Below are 16,587 nucleotides of genomic sequence, written 5' to 3'. Positions count from 1 at the left end.
TATCATATCTACTGAAGTTCTTCTTGAGCTTCTACAATTTTGGAGGTTTGGAAAGGACACCATGGATAGGGACAAACTAACACCCTGCACTGGCATAAATAATATGACAAATACACTACTGGCCATTAAAATTGCTACAGCACGAAGATGATGTGATACAGACATGAAATTAAACCAACAGGAAGAAGATGTGATATGCAAATGATTAGCTTTTCAGAGCATTCACACAAGGCTGGAGTGGGTGGCGACACCTACAACAAGCACACATGAGGAAAGATTCCAACCGATTTCACATACAAACAGCAGTTAACTGAAGTTGCCTGGTGAAACATTGTTGTGATGCCTCGTGTAAGGAGAAATGCTTACCATCACATTTCCAACTTTGATAAAGGTTGGATTGTAGCCTATCACGAATACGATTTATCATATCGTGACATTGCTGCTCTCATTGGTCGAGATCCAGAGACTGTTAACAGAATATGGAACCAGAATGTTCAGGAGGGTAATACGGAACGCTGTGGTGGATCCCAATGGCCTCGTATCACTAGCAGTCTAGATGACAGGCGTCTTATCCGCATGGCTGTAATGGATCATGCAGCCACGTCTCAATCCCTGAGTCAACAGATGGGCACAATTGCAAGACAAAAACCATCTGCACAAACAGTTCGATGACATTTGCAGCAGCATGGACTATCAGCTCTGAGACCATGACTGCGGTTACCCTTGACGCTGCATCACAGACAGGAGTGCCTGCGATGGTGTACTGAACTACGAGCCTGGGTGCATGAATGGCAAAATGCCATTTTTTCGAATGAATCCAGGTTTACAGCATCATGATAGTCGCATTCGTGTTTGGCAACATCACGGTGAACACACATTGGAAGCGTGTATTCGTCATCGCCATACTGGTGTATCTCCCAGCATGATGGTACGGGGTGCCATTGGTTACATGTCTTGGTCACCTCTTGTTCGCACTGACGCCACTTTGAACAGTGGATGTTACATTTCAGATGTGGCATGACCCGTAGCTCTACCCTTCATTCGATCCCTGTGAAACCCTACATTTCAGCAGGATAGTGCACGACCGCATGTTGCAGGTCCTGTATGGGCCTTTCTGGATACAAAGAATGTTAGACTGCTGCCCTGGCCAGCGCATTCTCCCAATCTCTCACCAATTGAAAACGTTTGATCAATGGTGGCCGAGCAACTGGCTCATCACAATACGCCAGTCACTACTCTTGATAAACTGTGGTATCATGTTGAAGCTGCGTGGGCGGCTGTACCTGTACACTACATCTAAGCTCTGTTTGACTCAATGCCCAGGCATATCAAGGCCATTATTATGGCCAGAGGTGGTTGTTCTGGGTACTGCTTTCTCAGGACCCAAGCACCCAAATTACGTGAAAATATAATCACATGTCAGTTCTAGTATAATATATTTGTCCAATGAATACCCTTTTATCATCTGCATTTCTTCTTCGTGTAGCAATTTTAATGGCCAGTAGTATATTTGTTCAGAAACGTTTTTATGTAAGCTGCTTCAACAGTCAAATATTCTGCTCATGAATAAAAAGTCTTGATGGTACTAGATAACTAAATTGAAAACAAGATGCAAGGATAAAGCGGAAGAGCAATATGACTGCCTTCTAATGTTATTGCTCTTGCTGAGCTGCTGTTATATCTTCTGGAGCAATCAATACGGTGTTTTGAAAAGTTTGTGCAGTACCCTTTATCTGTTCCCAACAGTGAGTAGACATGTTCTTATGACATTTGTTAAGGGAATCCACTATTAATTTCACTCCAGCAATTGATAAATTCAACTACCACTACTCGCCCCTTCATCTCATGACCCTTGAAAATTTTGGTAAGAACATTAGTGTCTCATAACAGCAAATTCACCATCCAGAATTTGCAGTTCAGCAAGACATAGAGTTGATGTTTCATATTGGGTCAAGATGCTGCTGCTCTTATACAAGTGTGAACTGACTTTGTGAGAAAAATAGATGGTGACCATTACTCTCCACAAGAAATCCAAGATGTAATTTTAAGATAAGTAATAGTCACTTACTATGTAATAGCTGTAATTGGCATTCTCTCTCTCTCTCTCTCTCTCTCTCTCTCTCTCTCTCTCTCTCTCTCTCTCTCTCAACAACACCAATAATAATAATAATAATAATATTAATAATAATAATACTATGGGAGTTCAATTTTCTGTACATTTTTATGCTGGTTAAGTGCACTGATGCACGTGCACAAAATTTCATTTGAAGTGATAATGTGCATTCTGCTAAATCCTGCTACCTTGGTATCATTCACAGCTGCCATGTTGTTCTTGAAGAAATTAAATTGAAAACAAAAATTCACTAAAATTATTGAGATTGTAATAACTAATAGGCTGCTTATCAAGGAAAACATTAACATCTATGGCAAAAAAATTAAATTTAATAACAGAATTTCAGGTTCCACCATGAAAAATATGTGATAGTATATTTCTGGCACTACATCACATAAAATGCAAAGAAGTTAAGGATACTGCAAGGCTGAGAACCGGTTCCTAGAGGCTTTAATTTTTTTAAGTCCTTTGCAAAACCTAAGATGTTCCACATAGAGATTTCTGTGTAGAAATATCTGCTGTTAGTAAATTTAAGAATACACAGAATATCAGCAAAACTGTAAGCAATTATCATTAGAAAGATCAAAAAACATATGCAACACATACAAAATGTGTGATCAGAATTACAGGATGTTTTCTTTACTTCACACGCCCATAATTCCACCCTCATAGCACACACAACGCAGAGAACAAGTGAGCTTTACCTTAAAGTGTTGGCACTCAGTGACTACTGCTCCTGATCATCAATGCAGTGGAAGAGAGAGTTTTCTCCTGGCTGAAACTTGCAGTAATGCAAACAAAATATTCCACCACCATCAGTGAGATGTACTGATATTGTGTTTGGAGACACCCTTGCCTCAATCATCACCGATGGTTGTACCAGGAGGCAAATATAGCTGAAGTAACTCCTTACTTTATATTTGGATTAACAATTATTAAACCTAACTGAACTATTGTGAGTATAAAGTGTCTGAAATCAAGTGGAAGTTCCTTGAACAGCAGCATGTCAGTATCATCTTTCAATAACAATTTTCAGCTGTTGAACTGTTACTTCCATTTAAAAAGTAGCAAAAATGTAACTTCATTGCGTGTAGTGTCTCTTCAATTTTTCTGTAATGAAATAATACCAACCAGCACACAAAACAACAAAAATGTATCTGAAAAGCATGTTTCATTCAGCCAAGGTTTCCCCTTGTGGAAGCAGGATCAATTTTCCTATATTTTTAAATACTTTTTTTTCCTACAGTGCAATCAGAGTGGTTTTGTGCTCCGTATTTCTCTCCCCCCTTTCAATTATATTACTACCTGATGCATTATTTACTCATATTTTCTCATCTGTCTACTACTTAAGAGACTGAATTAAGATCTTTGTTCTTAAATCAAGGTCAGTACTCTGCACTGTACATGTCCAAAAGCTTTCTATTTTCATTGCATGTCATACATAATACAATACCTTTAATGTTCCTTCTAATTAATATATAGCAGGACTGTAAAAATATACATGTCCCCCTCAGCTGTAACATATGGGGAGAGCAACAAAGAACAGAAGCTGATCTCATCATTTATCAAAACAGTTCTTAGAAGTTATAGCATTTTCACACTTTTTAAAACATTATCAAACACGTGGATGCATGTGTACATCTGAGGCAGCCCCACAAATAGTCTCCCAATTCAGTAAACATATTACTTTGGATCTCATTATCATGCTTAAAAACAGCCACTTCTGAATCTTGCCACATGAATATACAATCTCAGTCAACATCTCAAGTAACCTTCATAAACTCAATGGGAAGACAAACATAAATTAAAATTCTGATTGATATTCAAAGAATGTTTATATAGTTATTTATTTAGTCATAAATAAATGTCATTTCACAGCACATGTTGCTTTTTTGGTTCTCTATCAGCTGAGTCTGCAGATACAACAAAAAGACTATTTCAAATTTCCATGGTTTCAAACCATCTTAGATAGTAGCCAATACATCAACATTTTTCCACTCAAATGTAATTTTATTTACTAAGTAAATAACTATATGGCAGCTTGAAGTCAGAGTAAAAGTAACATAACATCTTTACATTAAGGAAGTATGGCTTACCTCCTCATCTGGTATATGCAATGGATCACATTCATGAAGACAGTCATCAAATTCCAAACCCTGCACAAATTGAAGAGCATTAATACAAAAATTAAAATGCACTGACTAAGGATATAGTACCAAAAACTAGGGTTCTAAACACAACAAAGAAGAAACTTGCAATCTTGCTGTTGGTTTCATTTCAAATGTTGTGTATTATCATGATATATGAGAAATCAACATTTTTTTAACACTAAAGAATTACTGAAGACAAATTTCAAATTATTGTAGAGGCAAAACTACTCATATAATTATGGTCCCACAAGAACATATTGTGATATTCATACAAAGTGTTTAGCAGTAAGTAACATCTACAAACAAGATACACAAATTATGTAACTTAACATCAGCCACTCAAAAAGTCCTCCTAATGTCATCATTCTTTGCCATTATATTCCATAGACAACTTTTAGTTGGTTATGCTATCAGCACAATAAGAATTTACTGTATTTAGCTGAGAGCTAGAATCATTTCTTTATTCCCATATTATGAAAACAGGTATTGCTAAATGTGTAGATGGTAAATATGAGGTTAAGCACTGAAATAAGCAATTTTTGGTACAGATTATAACACAAACCCATGTATTTCTTGGATGCTACTCAGAAGTATTTCCTTTATAAATGTTGAAAATCTATGGATCCCAACTGGGATATTTCAATTCTTAATGAGGAATCTAAATTCACTGCTGAGCGAACTATCACAAAAGTTTAATGTAGATTTCTTAAAACATTCAAATTGTGCTTAGTAGCTTCACTGGCGTTACAACACTGCTACAATACACTATTGGTGTGGGCACTACATGGGCAAACAACAGCTTGATAATTACCGGGTAAAAGAACCCCATGAGAGGAAACAAAAAATCATCATGCGAGTCAATCTACAGAAAATGGAAATAAATCATTACAGAGACAAGCATGGGGATAACTCAGCATGCATCTGGCGTGGGAGGCCATCAGCTTAGCACTAAGGAACAACATTCAACATAATGTGAAAGGCAAGGTCCATGGCAGATGAACTCAGTGTCCTCCACTGCATGTGTCCTCCATGGTGGCTTCCACACTAGTACGAAGTGTTATCCAGGCAAGGGCATCTGCCTCTATCACAACATCCACTAGTGGGAATACTAAACCCTCCTCCCAAGAAAGGCAAGTAAGACTCACAATAGCCAGGCTTTGACCACTATGTCTAGAGCAGAACAAGAGAACCCAGCATTGGACTGAGCTCTTAAAGCAGGCAATGCAAACAACACTGATTACAGCAGAAAGGCATGGAGTTGAGGAGCCAACAGGAGTCCACCAGCAGCAGTGGAGGAAAGATAAGTGAGGTGGAGGCACAGGTGAAAGCAGAGGGGAAGGAGGAGGAGGGGAAGGAGGAGGAGGAGTGGATCAAAATCCATGGGCTACACATTAGAAGATGCAGGTGCATACTTCACTAGGCCCAAGCCTGTAGGCAATGGGAGAGCAGCAGATGGTGTGGACGGGTGACAATGAGAAAGCACACTGCTGCCAGTAGGAGTCAACATATCAAACAATCTCATGACCAATCTTGTCACCTAGAAGACCAGAAGACTGGTGGTGAAGTCACGACAGGGTGCAGGCACAACTGCTTGCATGACAGGTCTGCTGTCCCAACTGGCATCCTTCACAAACAGCTGCCAAATTTTGTGCCCCAGCACAATAACCAGCAGCCAACCCTGCCACTGGCTGAAGAACTGGAGACAAACAGCAGACCTAAGAAAAAAACCATCATGATACTCTGGGTGCAACAATTACAGAAACCCCATGGCGTGTGCCCATGCAAACATTCTGCCAGGTTGCGTCTATTGACTGATGTCACCCAGTATGTAGACAGAAAGCTTGACAATGCATTGTTGTGGAAAGAAAAATACACCGACTGCTTCATGTGGAACTTAAATGTACACACAGAGCACTCCATGTCTGAGTTAGATGTCAGGTGAAATGGTGTGGTAGTGAGATACTGAATCCCACTGCAGACACAAAAGACCTCAAACTCCTGCAACACAAATTTCCTACTATTACTGGATACCAGGGTCCTGTGGAAACTCTCAATGGCAAAAATAATCAATAATGCCTGAAAAGTGGCAATCTAAATTGTGTAGGACAGCTCGGCTATGTGCTGGAAATTGGACAAAGCAATGATCATCAACAATCACATTACTGTCCAAAACCAGACACACACAAGTGACGTGCCCCCTGTCCCAAGGGTGCTCTGGTTTGGACAAGAAAGAAAGTGACACAGTAGCTGATGCAGCCTGGTTCTGTGCACAAGCCCCACAAGTCCACACGAGACATTTGATGTCACTCATAATTGCAGGCCAGGACATCTGCAGGGCATCAGGGGTCGTTTACCACACTCACCAAACTGCACTCCCACCAATTATCAGAAATGACATCCCCATCATAATCGTCATGCAAAATGAGTCCATTATCTGGCTGATGTTATCTAAAGAAACTTTGGGCAAAGTTAATGCCCTAGTCTGAATTTCAGAATCATGCACTAAGTAGACAATCACAACCCGAATCAGCAAATCTGTATAAGAGACAGCACATCTGGGACACACAAAACTACACTTAAGCAATAGACCTTGAAAATTGGCAGTAAAGGCCACATATTACTGCCCAGGGCACTTGCGGTGAAGACCAAAACCAACAAACAGCACCACGGGCTTTGTGGGTACAGAAAAAAAAACCTGTGCCATTGGTGTAGTTTGCTGCTGGTGGGGCAAGCTCTTGAAGCAACACTACATTCTGATTCATTAGTGATGTCGTCATTCTCTGCAGCTTCTTTTGTATTCCTGCCAGTATTGCACATATGCTGGGTCCATGGTGGCCCAAAATTAACCCTGGGGAACAGGGAAACAAAAAATAGGGGCATCAAATACATAAGAACATTCCTTGTCACCATTTTAGTATTTGCACTGGAGTGGCAACACTACTACATTACACTATAGGTGTGAACATTTAACAGGCTCAAATGGGCTCAACAATGACTGGGGAATATACCATGTGTGAGGAAATGAAAACAGGCCATAAATCAGTCTACAGCAAATGGAAAGTTTGAACCATCATAGAGAGGTGTATGAGGATATCTCAGCATGCAGCTGGCATGGGAGACTGTCAGCTGATCACTAAACTACACTCAGCATGATGTGCAAGGCAATGTGAACAACAGCTGAACTCAGTGTAAGCATTGGCCTATTCGGCTTATGCTGCCCACAGGTAAACACCCCTGGCAGTGGATCTACCCATACTATATGCTACATGTGACCTCCATGGCAGGTTTCTGCACTGCTCTGCAGCACTACCAAGGCCAGCTCTTCTGACTTCATCATGTCTGCTAATAGTGATGTTAAACTGGGAAAATAATGAGTTGGAAACAATTCTACTGTTAAAAATTGATTCAAATAGTAAATTTGCCAATGTGTGTCCACCCAAATTTGTAAGATTTTCGTACACACAGCTCAGTCTGAAAAAACTCATTGTTAACATACTAGCAGAGCATGATGAATTACAAGTGGAAATTAATATAATAAGACTGTATTGTGTGCCATTCTGTCTAAGGGACTAAATGCTGTGCTACAAACTCCTAGTCAGTCCTTAGGCTTTATTGCTTTTTTCACATTTGGATATTATTAGATAACAAGAAATATGTCAAGAAGCACCTAAATGTGCAGTACAAATGAAAGTGTAGGACTATGTTTAAGCAACTAAGTCAATTCAATTCAAAGCCTGGGGAAGGTGTGGTCACACTTGCTTGATCGTAAGTCAACGCTGGTTATAATATTTGTGTAAGTTGATCCTGAACTATATAACTAAAAACAAAATACAGGGTGTTACAAAAAGGTACGGCCAAACTTTCAGGAAACATTCCTCACACACAAAGAAAGAAAACATGTTATGTGGACATGTGTCTGGAAACGCTTACTTTCCATGTTAGAGCTCATTTTATTACTTCTCTTCAAATCACATTAATCATGGAATGGAAACACACAGCAACAGAACGTACCAGCGTGACTTCAAACACTTTGTCAGATGAAATGTTCAAAATATCCTCTGTTTGTGAGGATACCTGCACCCACCCTCCGTCACATGGAATCCCTGATGCACTGATGCAGCCCTGGAGAATGGCGTATTGTATCACAGCCGTCCACAATACGAGCACGAAGAGTCTCTACATTTGGTTCCGGGGTTGCGTAGACAAGAGCTTTCAAATGCCCCCATAAATGAAACTCAAGAGGATTCAGGTCAGAAGAGCGCAGAGGCCATGGAATTGGTCCGCCTCTACCAATCCATCGATCACCTAATCTGTTGTTGAGAAGTGTATGGACACTTCAACTAAAATGTGCAGGAGCTCCATCGTGCATGAATCAAATGTTGTGTCGTACTTGTAAAGGCACATTTTCTAGCAGCACAGGTAGAGTATCCCGTATGAAATCATGATAACGTGCTCCATTGAGCGTAGGTGGAAGAACATGGAGCCCAATCAAGACATCATCAACAGTGCCTGCCCAAACGTTTACAAAAAATCTCTGTTGATGACGTGATTGCACAATTGCGTATAGATTCTCGTCAGCCCACACATGTTGATTGTAAAAATTTGCAATTTGATCACGTTGAAATGAAGCCTCATCCGCAAAGAGAACATTTTCACAGAAATGAGGATTGACACATTGTTGGATAAACAATTCGCAGAAGTGTACCCGTGGAGGCCAATCAGCTGCTGATAGTGCCTGCACACACTGTACATGGTAGAGAAACAACTGGCTCTCGTAGCACTCTCCATACAGTGACGTGGGTTATCGTCAACTGCACGAAAAATTGCCTCATCCATTGCAGGTGTCCTCGTCGTTCTAGGTCTTTTCCAGACGCGAGTCATAGGATGGAATATTACGTGCTCCCTACGACACCGATCAATTGCTTCAAATGTCTTCCTGCCGGGACACCTTCGTTCAGGAAATCTGTCTCGCTACAAATGTACCGAGCCACGGCTATTGCCCTGTGCTAATCCATACATCAAATGGGCATCTGCCAACTCCGCATTGATAAACACTGCTCTGACAGCAAAACCACACTGGTGATGAACACTAACCTGATGATGCTACGTACTGATGTGCTTGATGCTAGTACTGTAGAGCAATGAGTTGCATGTCAACACAAGCACCCAAGTCAACATTACCTTCCTTCAATTGGGCCAACTGGTGGTGAATCGAGGAATTACAGTACATACTGACGAAACCAAAATGAGCTCTAACATGGAAATTAAGTGTTTCCGGACACATGTCCACATAACATCTTTTCTTTATTTGTGTGTGAGGAATGTTTCCTGAAAGTTTGGCCGTATCTTTTTGTAACATCCTGTATATTCAAAGTTTCCCTAAGGCAGCATGCCTAGTCTGTGTCTGAAAATACAAGAGAACAGGGTGTATTCCTTTTTAGGGCAGGGTCTATGTCAACTTATGTCCACTAAAAGAATTTAAACTTCTAATAAATGTGAATTTTAGGCATCCATGACAAACATGTAGTACACAAAAAAATTGATAGCAAGAAGGGTCACAGGAAGTATTGTTATAGATATAGCTACAACTGCTCAGATTCTACTCCTGACAGCCTGCAAATAACTAAAGATAAGAAAGTGCAATAACACAACATTACTGGAAAATTTCAACCAGCTAATCGATGCTTAATGAACTGTAATGCATCACTCACCTTCCTCAATTAGCAGATGACATACTTTTACTCCACATGCAGTATGTATATAAAATAAATGCATGCAGAATTCTCAGCACGTTCTGGTTCTAAATTTAGTTCTTTATCCTCCTCGATAAAATCAGTTAACATTTACACACCTTTGTTCTTATGAATATCATCATAATTTTAAATGATTCCAATCTTCTGTTCAAAGGAAAATGTAATTAAGCCAATCTGCTGATGCATCATTTACTACCATGTATTGACATGATGCCATCACAATGCTACAACACACATTGGTCTTTGCTGAGAATTAGAGAGTTCTTTCACTTTTGTATTGTACGTCATGGAATTTATAGACCTTTAAATTTATGTTCTGACCTGACATCCTGCCTCCAGCAACAGTGTTCTATCCAGTCATTTTAAAAACTTACTTCAACAAGTAGTTGCAAAATCTGTCAGTTTGGTAAAAATATGCTCAGGCATGCAAGTTATATGACGTGACCACAGAAGTCTCCTAGTCTTCAATTTCTGGAGAAAAGATAGGTAGTTGTGGCAATTTTTGGGCCTCGGTTCTTCCTTCTTGAACATCAATCTTTATCTAGTAGAAGACCAACGCTCTTCACCAAGATGTTATGCTGACAAAGTAACAGTTCTCTTTTGCTGCTTTTGGCACACTGCTGCTTTTGTCTTAATTTACTGCCAGTTAAACCGTAACTGTATAATATGACTAGGCTGTAGGATTTTTGCAGATAACATTCAAAGTCACTATCTTTTTCATATTAAACTGTGTTATGGGTTGCTCTACAACACACACTTTTTACATTCACAATTTCTCTCTTTGGTTTATTTTTAACATTCTTCCAGTCTATCAAAATCAGAACTACTGGTAGGAGCAGTTGTACCATTTATCTACATGTGGCACAGCAACATGTACCTCAGCATTAACTGCACTTTTAGGCCTTTGCAGATGCTCTATGTTGGAGAAGCTCGGGTGGTTGGTTCCCTCCTATGCAATGCATTATCTGGAATCTCCTACACATATCTCGTGAAGTTTGTTTGTTGTTGTGTTTGAGGTTTACGGGCGCTAAACAGCGTGGTCATCAGCGCCCAAACACATAGAAACAGGAACACATGCAGTGAAGGGACGAAGACGGACACCGAACAAGGAGAACAGCTAAAAGACACAGGCCTGACGCAGTTCCAAATGCTCACATACAGAGGCAAAACAAGAGGAGAAGAAACACATTAAAAAAGGAAAGGAAACACAAGGAAAATAGAACAGATACCGAAGGGAAACAAGGAGGTAATCGTGACTGGCGGACCTCTTACCTAAAACCTGGGTGAGCCAGTCACCCAGCAGCACATTAAAACCCTCTCCCTAAAATCCAAGGCAACAGATTGGACAGGACACAAAACCGTAAGACCTTAACCACAGTCACTGCGTCGTCTTGCAAAATAGAGGGCAAATCCGGTGGCAAAGAAACCACCGCCCTCTGGTCAGAGAATAAAAGACAGTCAAGTAAAATGTGGCGGACAGTAATCTGGACGCCACAAGCACTGCAGATTGGGGGGCCCTCCCGGCGGAGTAAAAAACCATGCGTGAAGGGACTGTGCCCAATGCGGAGGCGAGTGAGGAGAACCTCATCCCACCTGTATGACTGGTAGGACGTACACAGCTTATTGTCAGAAACTGCCAACCACTCCTCTTCCCATTGATGCATAACACGAAAATGCAAAAGGGAGGTTACAGCATGGAGGGGGACGGCACATTCAACAACGTGAGGGAGGGAACATGCATCTTTGGCAGCCACATCCGCCAGTTCGTTTCGCCTAATACCCATGTGCCCCAACACCCAGCAGAAAGAAACCTCCTTCCCCTGCCGTTGCAGGTGGAGTAGGGCATCATGGATGTTCTGGACGACAGTATCTGCTGGGTACAAGTGTTGCATGGTCTGAAGGGCACTCAGGGAGTCAGAACAGACGAGGAACTTAAGACTGGGAACACATCTCATCTGCTCCAATGCCCGCAAGATTGCAAACAATTCGGCATCGAGGATGGTAAACGCCGCAGGAAGCCGTAACTTGACGACTCGATCAGGGAAAACAACAGCACAACCAACAGAGTCCCCCTGTTTAGAGCCATCTGTGAATACAGGTACATGGTCCGGATGCTGGTTTAAAATATCATAAAAGAAGGAGGTAAAAACAAACGCCGTAGTGCAGTTCCTCCGGTTCTCTGACAAGTCTAGAAGGCTGTTGGGCCTCTGGAGCAACCAGGGAGGCAGGCGAGTAAAACCTTGTCGTTGGGGGGCCACACGCTCCACACCAAGGGACTCAAGCAAATGCTTGGCACGAATCCCAAATGGTGTCGTTGCCCTGGGACGACTGGAAAAGAGACGTTCCATAGGCGGTCGGGCAACAGTAGGGTACGCAGGGGAGGTAGGACAGGCAAAGAAATGACACACCCGTCGCACCATGAGGAGTTTCCGCCGGATGGCGAGCGGCGGTTCCCCTGCCTCAGCACACAGGCTGGGGATGGGACTGGTACGGAAGGCACCAGTGGCCAGCCTGATACCCTCATGAAGTACTGCGTCAAGGATCTTCAGATACGAAGGTCTTGCTGACCCATACATGGTGCAAGCATAGTCAAGACGTGATCGGACGAAAGCCCTATAAAACTGCAGCAGACGCGCCCAATCTGCTCCCCAGGACCGATGGCTCAGACACTTCAAAATATTCAGTGCCTTCAGGACCCGCACCTCGAGGTCTTTAAGGTGAGGCAACCACGACAACTTGGAATCAAAAGTGAGGCCCAGAAACCTCACAGTGTCTCTAAAAGGAAGAACGGTGTCCCTCAGACGCAATTCAGGGGAGGTAAAAAGACGCCGAGAACGATTAAAATGAACACACACAGATTTGTCTGCAGAAAAGGTAAAACCCGTCTTTGCAGTCCATGCCTCTAAGTGCTTTATCGTAAGCTGCAACTGCCGACTAGCAGTGACAAGACTGGAGGAAGAACAGAAAACAGCAAAATCGTCCAAAAACAAGGAGCATTGGGCAGGACTCCGGATAGTGGACGTGATACTGTTAATAGCGACGGCGAAGAGGGTGACACTTAAAACGCTGCCCTGAGGAACACCATTCTCCTGCACGTACAAATCTGATAGCACATTACCAACCCCATACCGAAAGAGGTGGTGAGAAAGAAAGGACCGAATGAAGATGGGGAGACGGCCACGAAAGCCCCACTCATGGAGTTGATTGAGGATAAGGCGGCGCCAAGTAGTGTCATACGCCTTATTAATGTCAAAGAAGACCCCTAGACAATGCTGGTTACGTAGAAAGGTCTGCTGGATGGCGGCCTCAAGCAGGGTCAAGTTGTCTATAGTGGAACGACATCTCCAAAAGCCACACTGAGAGGGGCTGAGGAGCTGCCTGGTCTCGAGCAGCCAAACTAGGCGGCGGTTGACCATGCGTTCCAACGTCTTCCCAACACAGCTCGTCAAGGCAATACTCCGATAACTACTGGGATGCGTTCGGTCCTTCCCTGGTTTGAGGAGGGGAATCAAAATCGCCTCCCTCCACAAGTCAGGGTACGTGCCGGATAACCATATCATATTGAAACAGTTCAGGAGAACTTCCTTGGATGGCAGCAATAAGTGCCGCAGCATGCTGTACCGGATTTGATCATGACCAGGCGCAGTATCATGAGCCACAGACAGTGCAGAATCCAGTTCCCACATTGTGAAGGGGCAGTTATAGGGTTCAGAATTTAGAGACCGGAAGTCCAAGTGGCCCCTTTCGATGGCAGTGCGGTAGCGGCAGAAATCTGGATCACAGTTAATATTGGCGGTAGATTCCGCAAAATGCATGGCCAGTGTCTGGGCAATGTCTCTCGGCGCCGTGAGGAGACATCCCTGATGCAGCAATGCCGTGACAGGTAGCTGGCTGAGTTTCCCGGAAATCCTCCTGATGGCTTCCCATACTTTCGTAGAACTAGTGGAGCGAGAGATGGAATTCAAGAACGATTGCCATGACCGTCGTTTGCTCTCTTTAATCACTCGCCGCGCTCTGGCCCTTGCCACCCGAAAGGCCGCAAGATTGTCAGCTGAGGGACGGCACTTGAAGCGGCGTAGTGCTGCACGGGGGGCGCGGATGGCTGAGTGGCACTCAGTGGTCCACCAAGGGACAGGACGCCTCTTGGGATGACCGGATGACCGTGGGATTGACAATTCAGCAGCATGTGAGAACACGGCTGCAACATGGTCTACCCATTCGTGGACGCTGGCACGGTGTTCCAAAACAGCCAGTTGGCTGAAAAGTGTCCAGTCAGCTCTGCAAAGGTGCCACCGGGGCGGCACTGGTAATGCCACACCCTCATCCAGGAGGCGAATCCAGAGGGGGAAGTGGTCACTAGAATGGAGGTCAGCTGCAGCCTCTCACAGAGCAGAATCCGCAAGTGCTGGAGAGCAAAAGGAAAGGTCAATAGCCGATGACGACCCGGAAGCAGTACAGAAATGAGTGGGAGCACCAGAGTTGAGGAGGCACAGTTCTTCAGACATCATGACGCTTTCCAGAATGCGACCCCTGGGGCAAGTAGTCGGAGAGCCCCATAAGACATTATGAGCATTGAAGTCCCCCAGAAGAAGAAATGGACGGGGGAGTTGGCTAATAAGGTCCATCAGAGCCTCAGAGTCTATTGCATCCGGAGGTGGTAAATAAACTGAACAGACTGTGAGCCTCCGACCCACAAGAATGTCAACTGCAACTGCTTGCAAGTCGGTGACGAGAGGGAGCTCAGATGAGGGGTGCATGTCACAGACAAAAACAGAAACACCACCCTTTGCCCTTTGCCCCATCAGATCATCTTTTCGATACACGGTATAGCCCCGTAAAGAAGGAGAATGAGTGGCCCGAAAATGTGTCTCTTGGAGACATAAGCACAAGGGGCACTCTCGTATAAGGAGTTGTAATTCGGCCACATGTGTCCTGAACCCATTCAGGTTCCACTGTAGTGGATCCAGTGATCAGGGTGGCTGAACTTTCACCCTGCCTCTGTGCTTTGGAGGAGAGACCGTACTGGCCGGAGATTTATTCCTGGGGCGAAAAGATCGCCCCCGGTCGACATCAATGTCCATAAGCTCCGATGACGACCCACGGGAGATGTCAGACAGTACAATGGCATCGTCATCGGACCGACACTGACTAGTCTCCTCAGGTGGCAGAACCTTCGTCTTCTGAGGCTTTGTCTTGGGGGGCTTGGAATGCAGAGCCTTGTCAACAGTTGGAGGTTGACTCGCCTGGGCAGAAGGCGCCATATGCCGAGAGACAGGAAGTACCTCAATGTCAGAAACCACGGCCTTGTCCGATGTAGCGGGGAGAGCCGCAGATTGCAAAACAACTGCAGCAGCACAAGTGCACTGGCAAGCGCAGGTATTAGTACTAACACTAGCAACCTCCATTTGCGTAGCAACAGTGGCCAGTTGTACCAGTTTTTTGAGAGCGGAAGCGAAAGATGTTGAAAACACAGGAGGTTGCATGGCCTTAAAGAGCTTCTTGGCCTCACCATAGGGGATGCGCTTAGATGTTTTAATCTCCTGTACCTTCCGTTCTTCGAGATAGATGGGGCAGATCCGGCTACAGACAGGGTGACTCCCAGAGCAATTCACGCACTTCACAGGCGATGAACAACTGGCTCCGTCATGGGCAGGCTGACCACATTTACCACAAGTGGCTATCCCATTGCACCCCAACGTAGTATGCCCAAAGTGCTCACATTTAAAACAGCGCATTCGGTTCGGGAAATATGGCCGTATGGGCAAACGTAAGAACCCCGCTTTAACATGCTTTGGGAGTCTCGGTCAACTGAACGTGAGAATAAACGAGTCAGATTTGACGAGGTCCCCATTGACTCGTTTCATAATGTGCTGCACGTCAACAATTCCTTCGTCAGCCCACTCAGATTTTAGCACGTCTATGGGGTTATCCACCAAGTCCCTACACGTCACAGCACCCTTACTATAATTCAAAGTGGATTGGAGCTCGGTCTCGACAGCGTACTCTCCTAGACAGGTTGCTTTCCAAAGGGCAGCGACTTGACGGGAACTAGAAGTTTCAACTAACAGAGTCCCATTGCGCAGTCGCTTTACAGATTTCAGTGTTCCTGCAATTCCCTCAAGACCCTTGTGGATGTAAAAGGGAGAAACCCTCTCAAAGCTACCCTCCTTCCTTTTAATAATCAAAAACACATTCTGATTATCAGCATGTGCTCCATTACTACATTCTGTTAAATCTCTAGCAACACCAGGCACTGGAGGACTCGCAGCGCGTAGCCGCTTTTTCGATGGGGTGTGTTTTCCTACCAGCGGCCCACCCAAGCCACTGGTAGGGGGAAATGTAGAGGTCGAAGGGTCCACTGCGGTCACACTAGCTGCTAGGGAACTAAAAGTCCGCTCAGACAGAGCCCCGCGTGCCTGAGTAAGCCTTATACAACTGGGGTGCGGCATGTGCCCCAGAGGTTGCCTGCTTGCGACTGTTCCACCCCAACAGCCATGCATCTTCTAGGCACGGAGCACACCGAAAGATTGAGGGGTTTTTATAGAGGTTGGCCTTCCTTGCAATCCAGGCG

General features: G+C 43.9%; 1 protein-coding gene across 22 annotated transcripts in view; it reads right to left on the bottom strand.

The window, feature by feature from the left end:
• Positions 1-16,587, bottom strand: part of LOC126295452 (zinc finger protein ZFP2-like) — a 909,451-nt gene that overhangs the window by 86,015 nt on the left and 806,849 nt on the right. For all 22 annotated transcript variants that reach the window (XM_049987955.1, XM_049987969.1, XM_049987970.1 and 19 more), the window contains one exon: positions 4,210-4,269. In XM_049987955.1, the coding sequence (XP_049843912.1) occupies positions 4,210-4,269 (60 nt within the window). The remainder of the gene's footprint in view (positions 1-4,209; positions 4,270-16,587) is intronic.

This window comes from Schistocerca gregaria, chromosome 11 (assembly GCF_023897955.1).
Source record: "Schistocerca gregaria isolate iqSchGreg1 chromosome 11, iqSchGreg1.2, whole genome shotgun sequence".
Lineage (NCBI taxonomy): Eukaryota > Metazoa > Arthropoda > Insecta > Orthoptera > Acrididae > Schistocerca > Schistocerca gregaria.
Note: the sequence above shows the minus strand (reverse complement) of the source record. Positions and strands in the feature narration are given on the sequence as shown.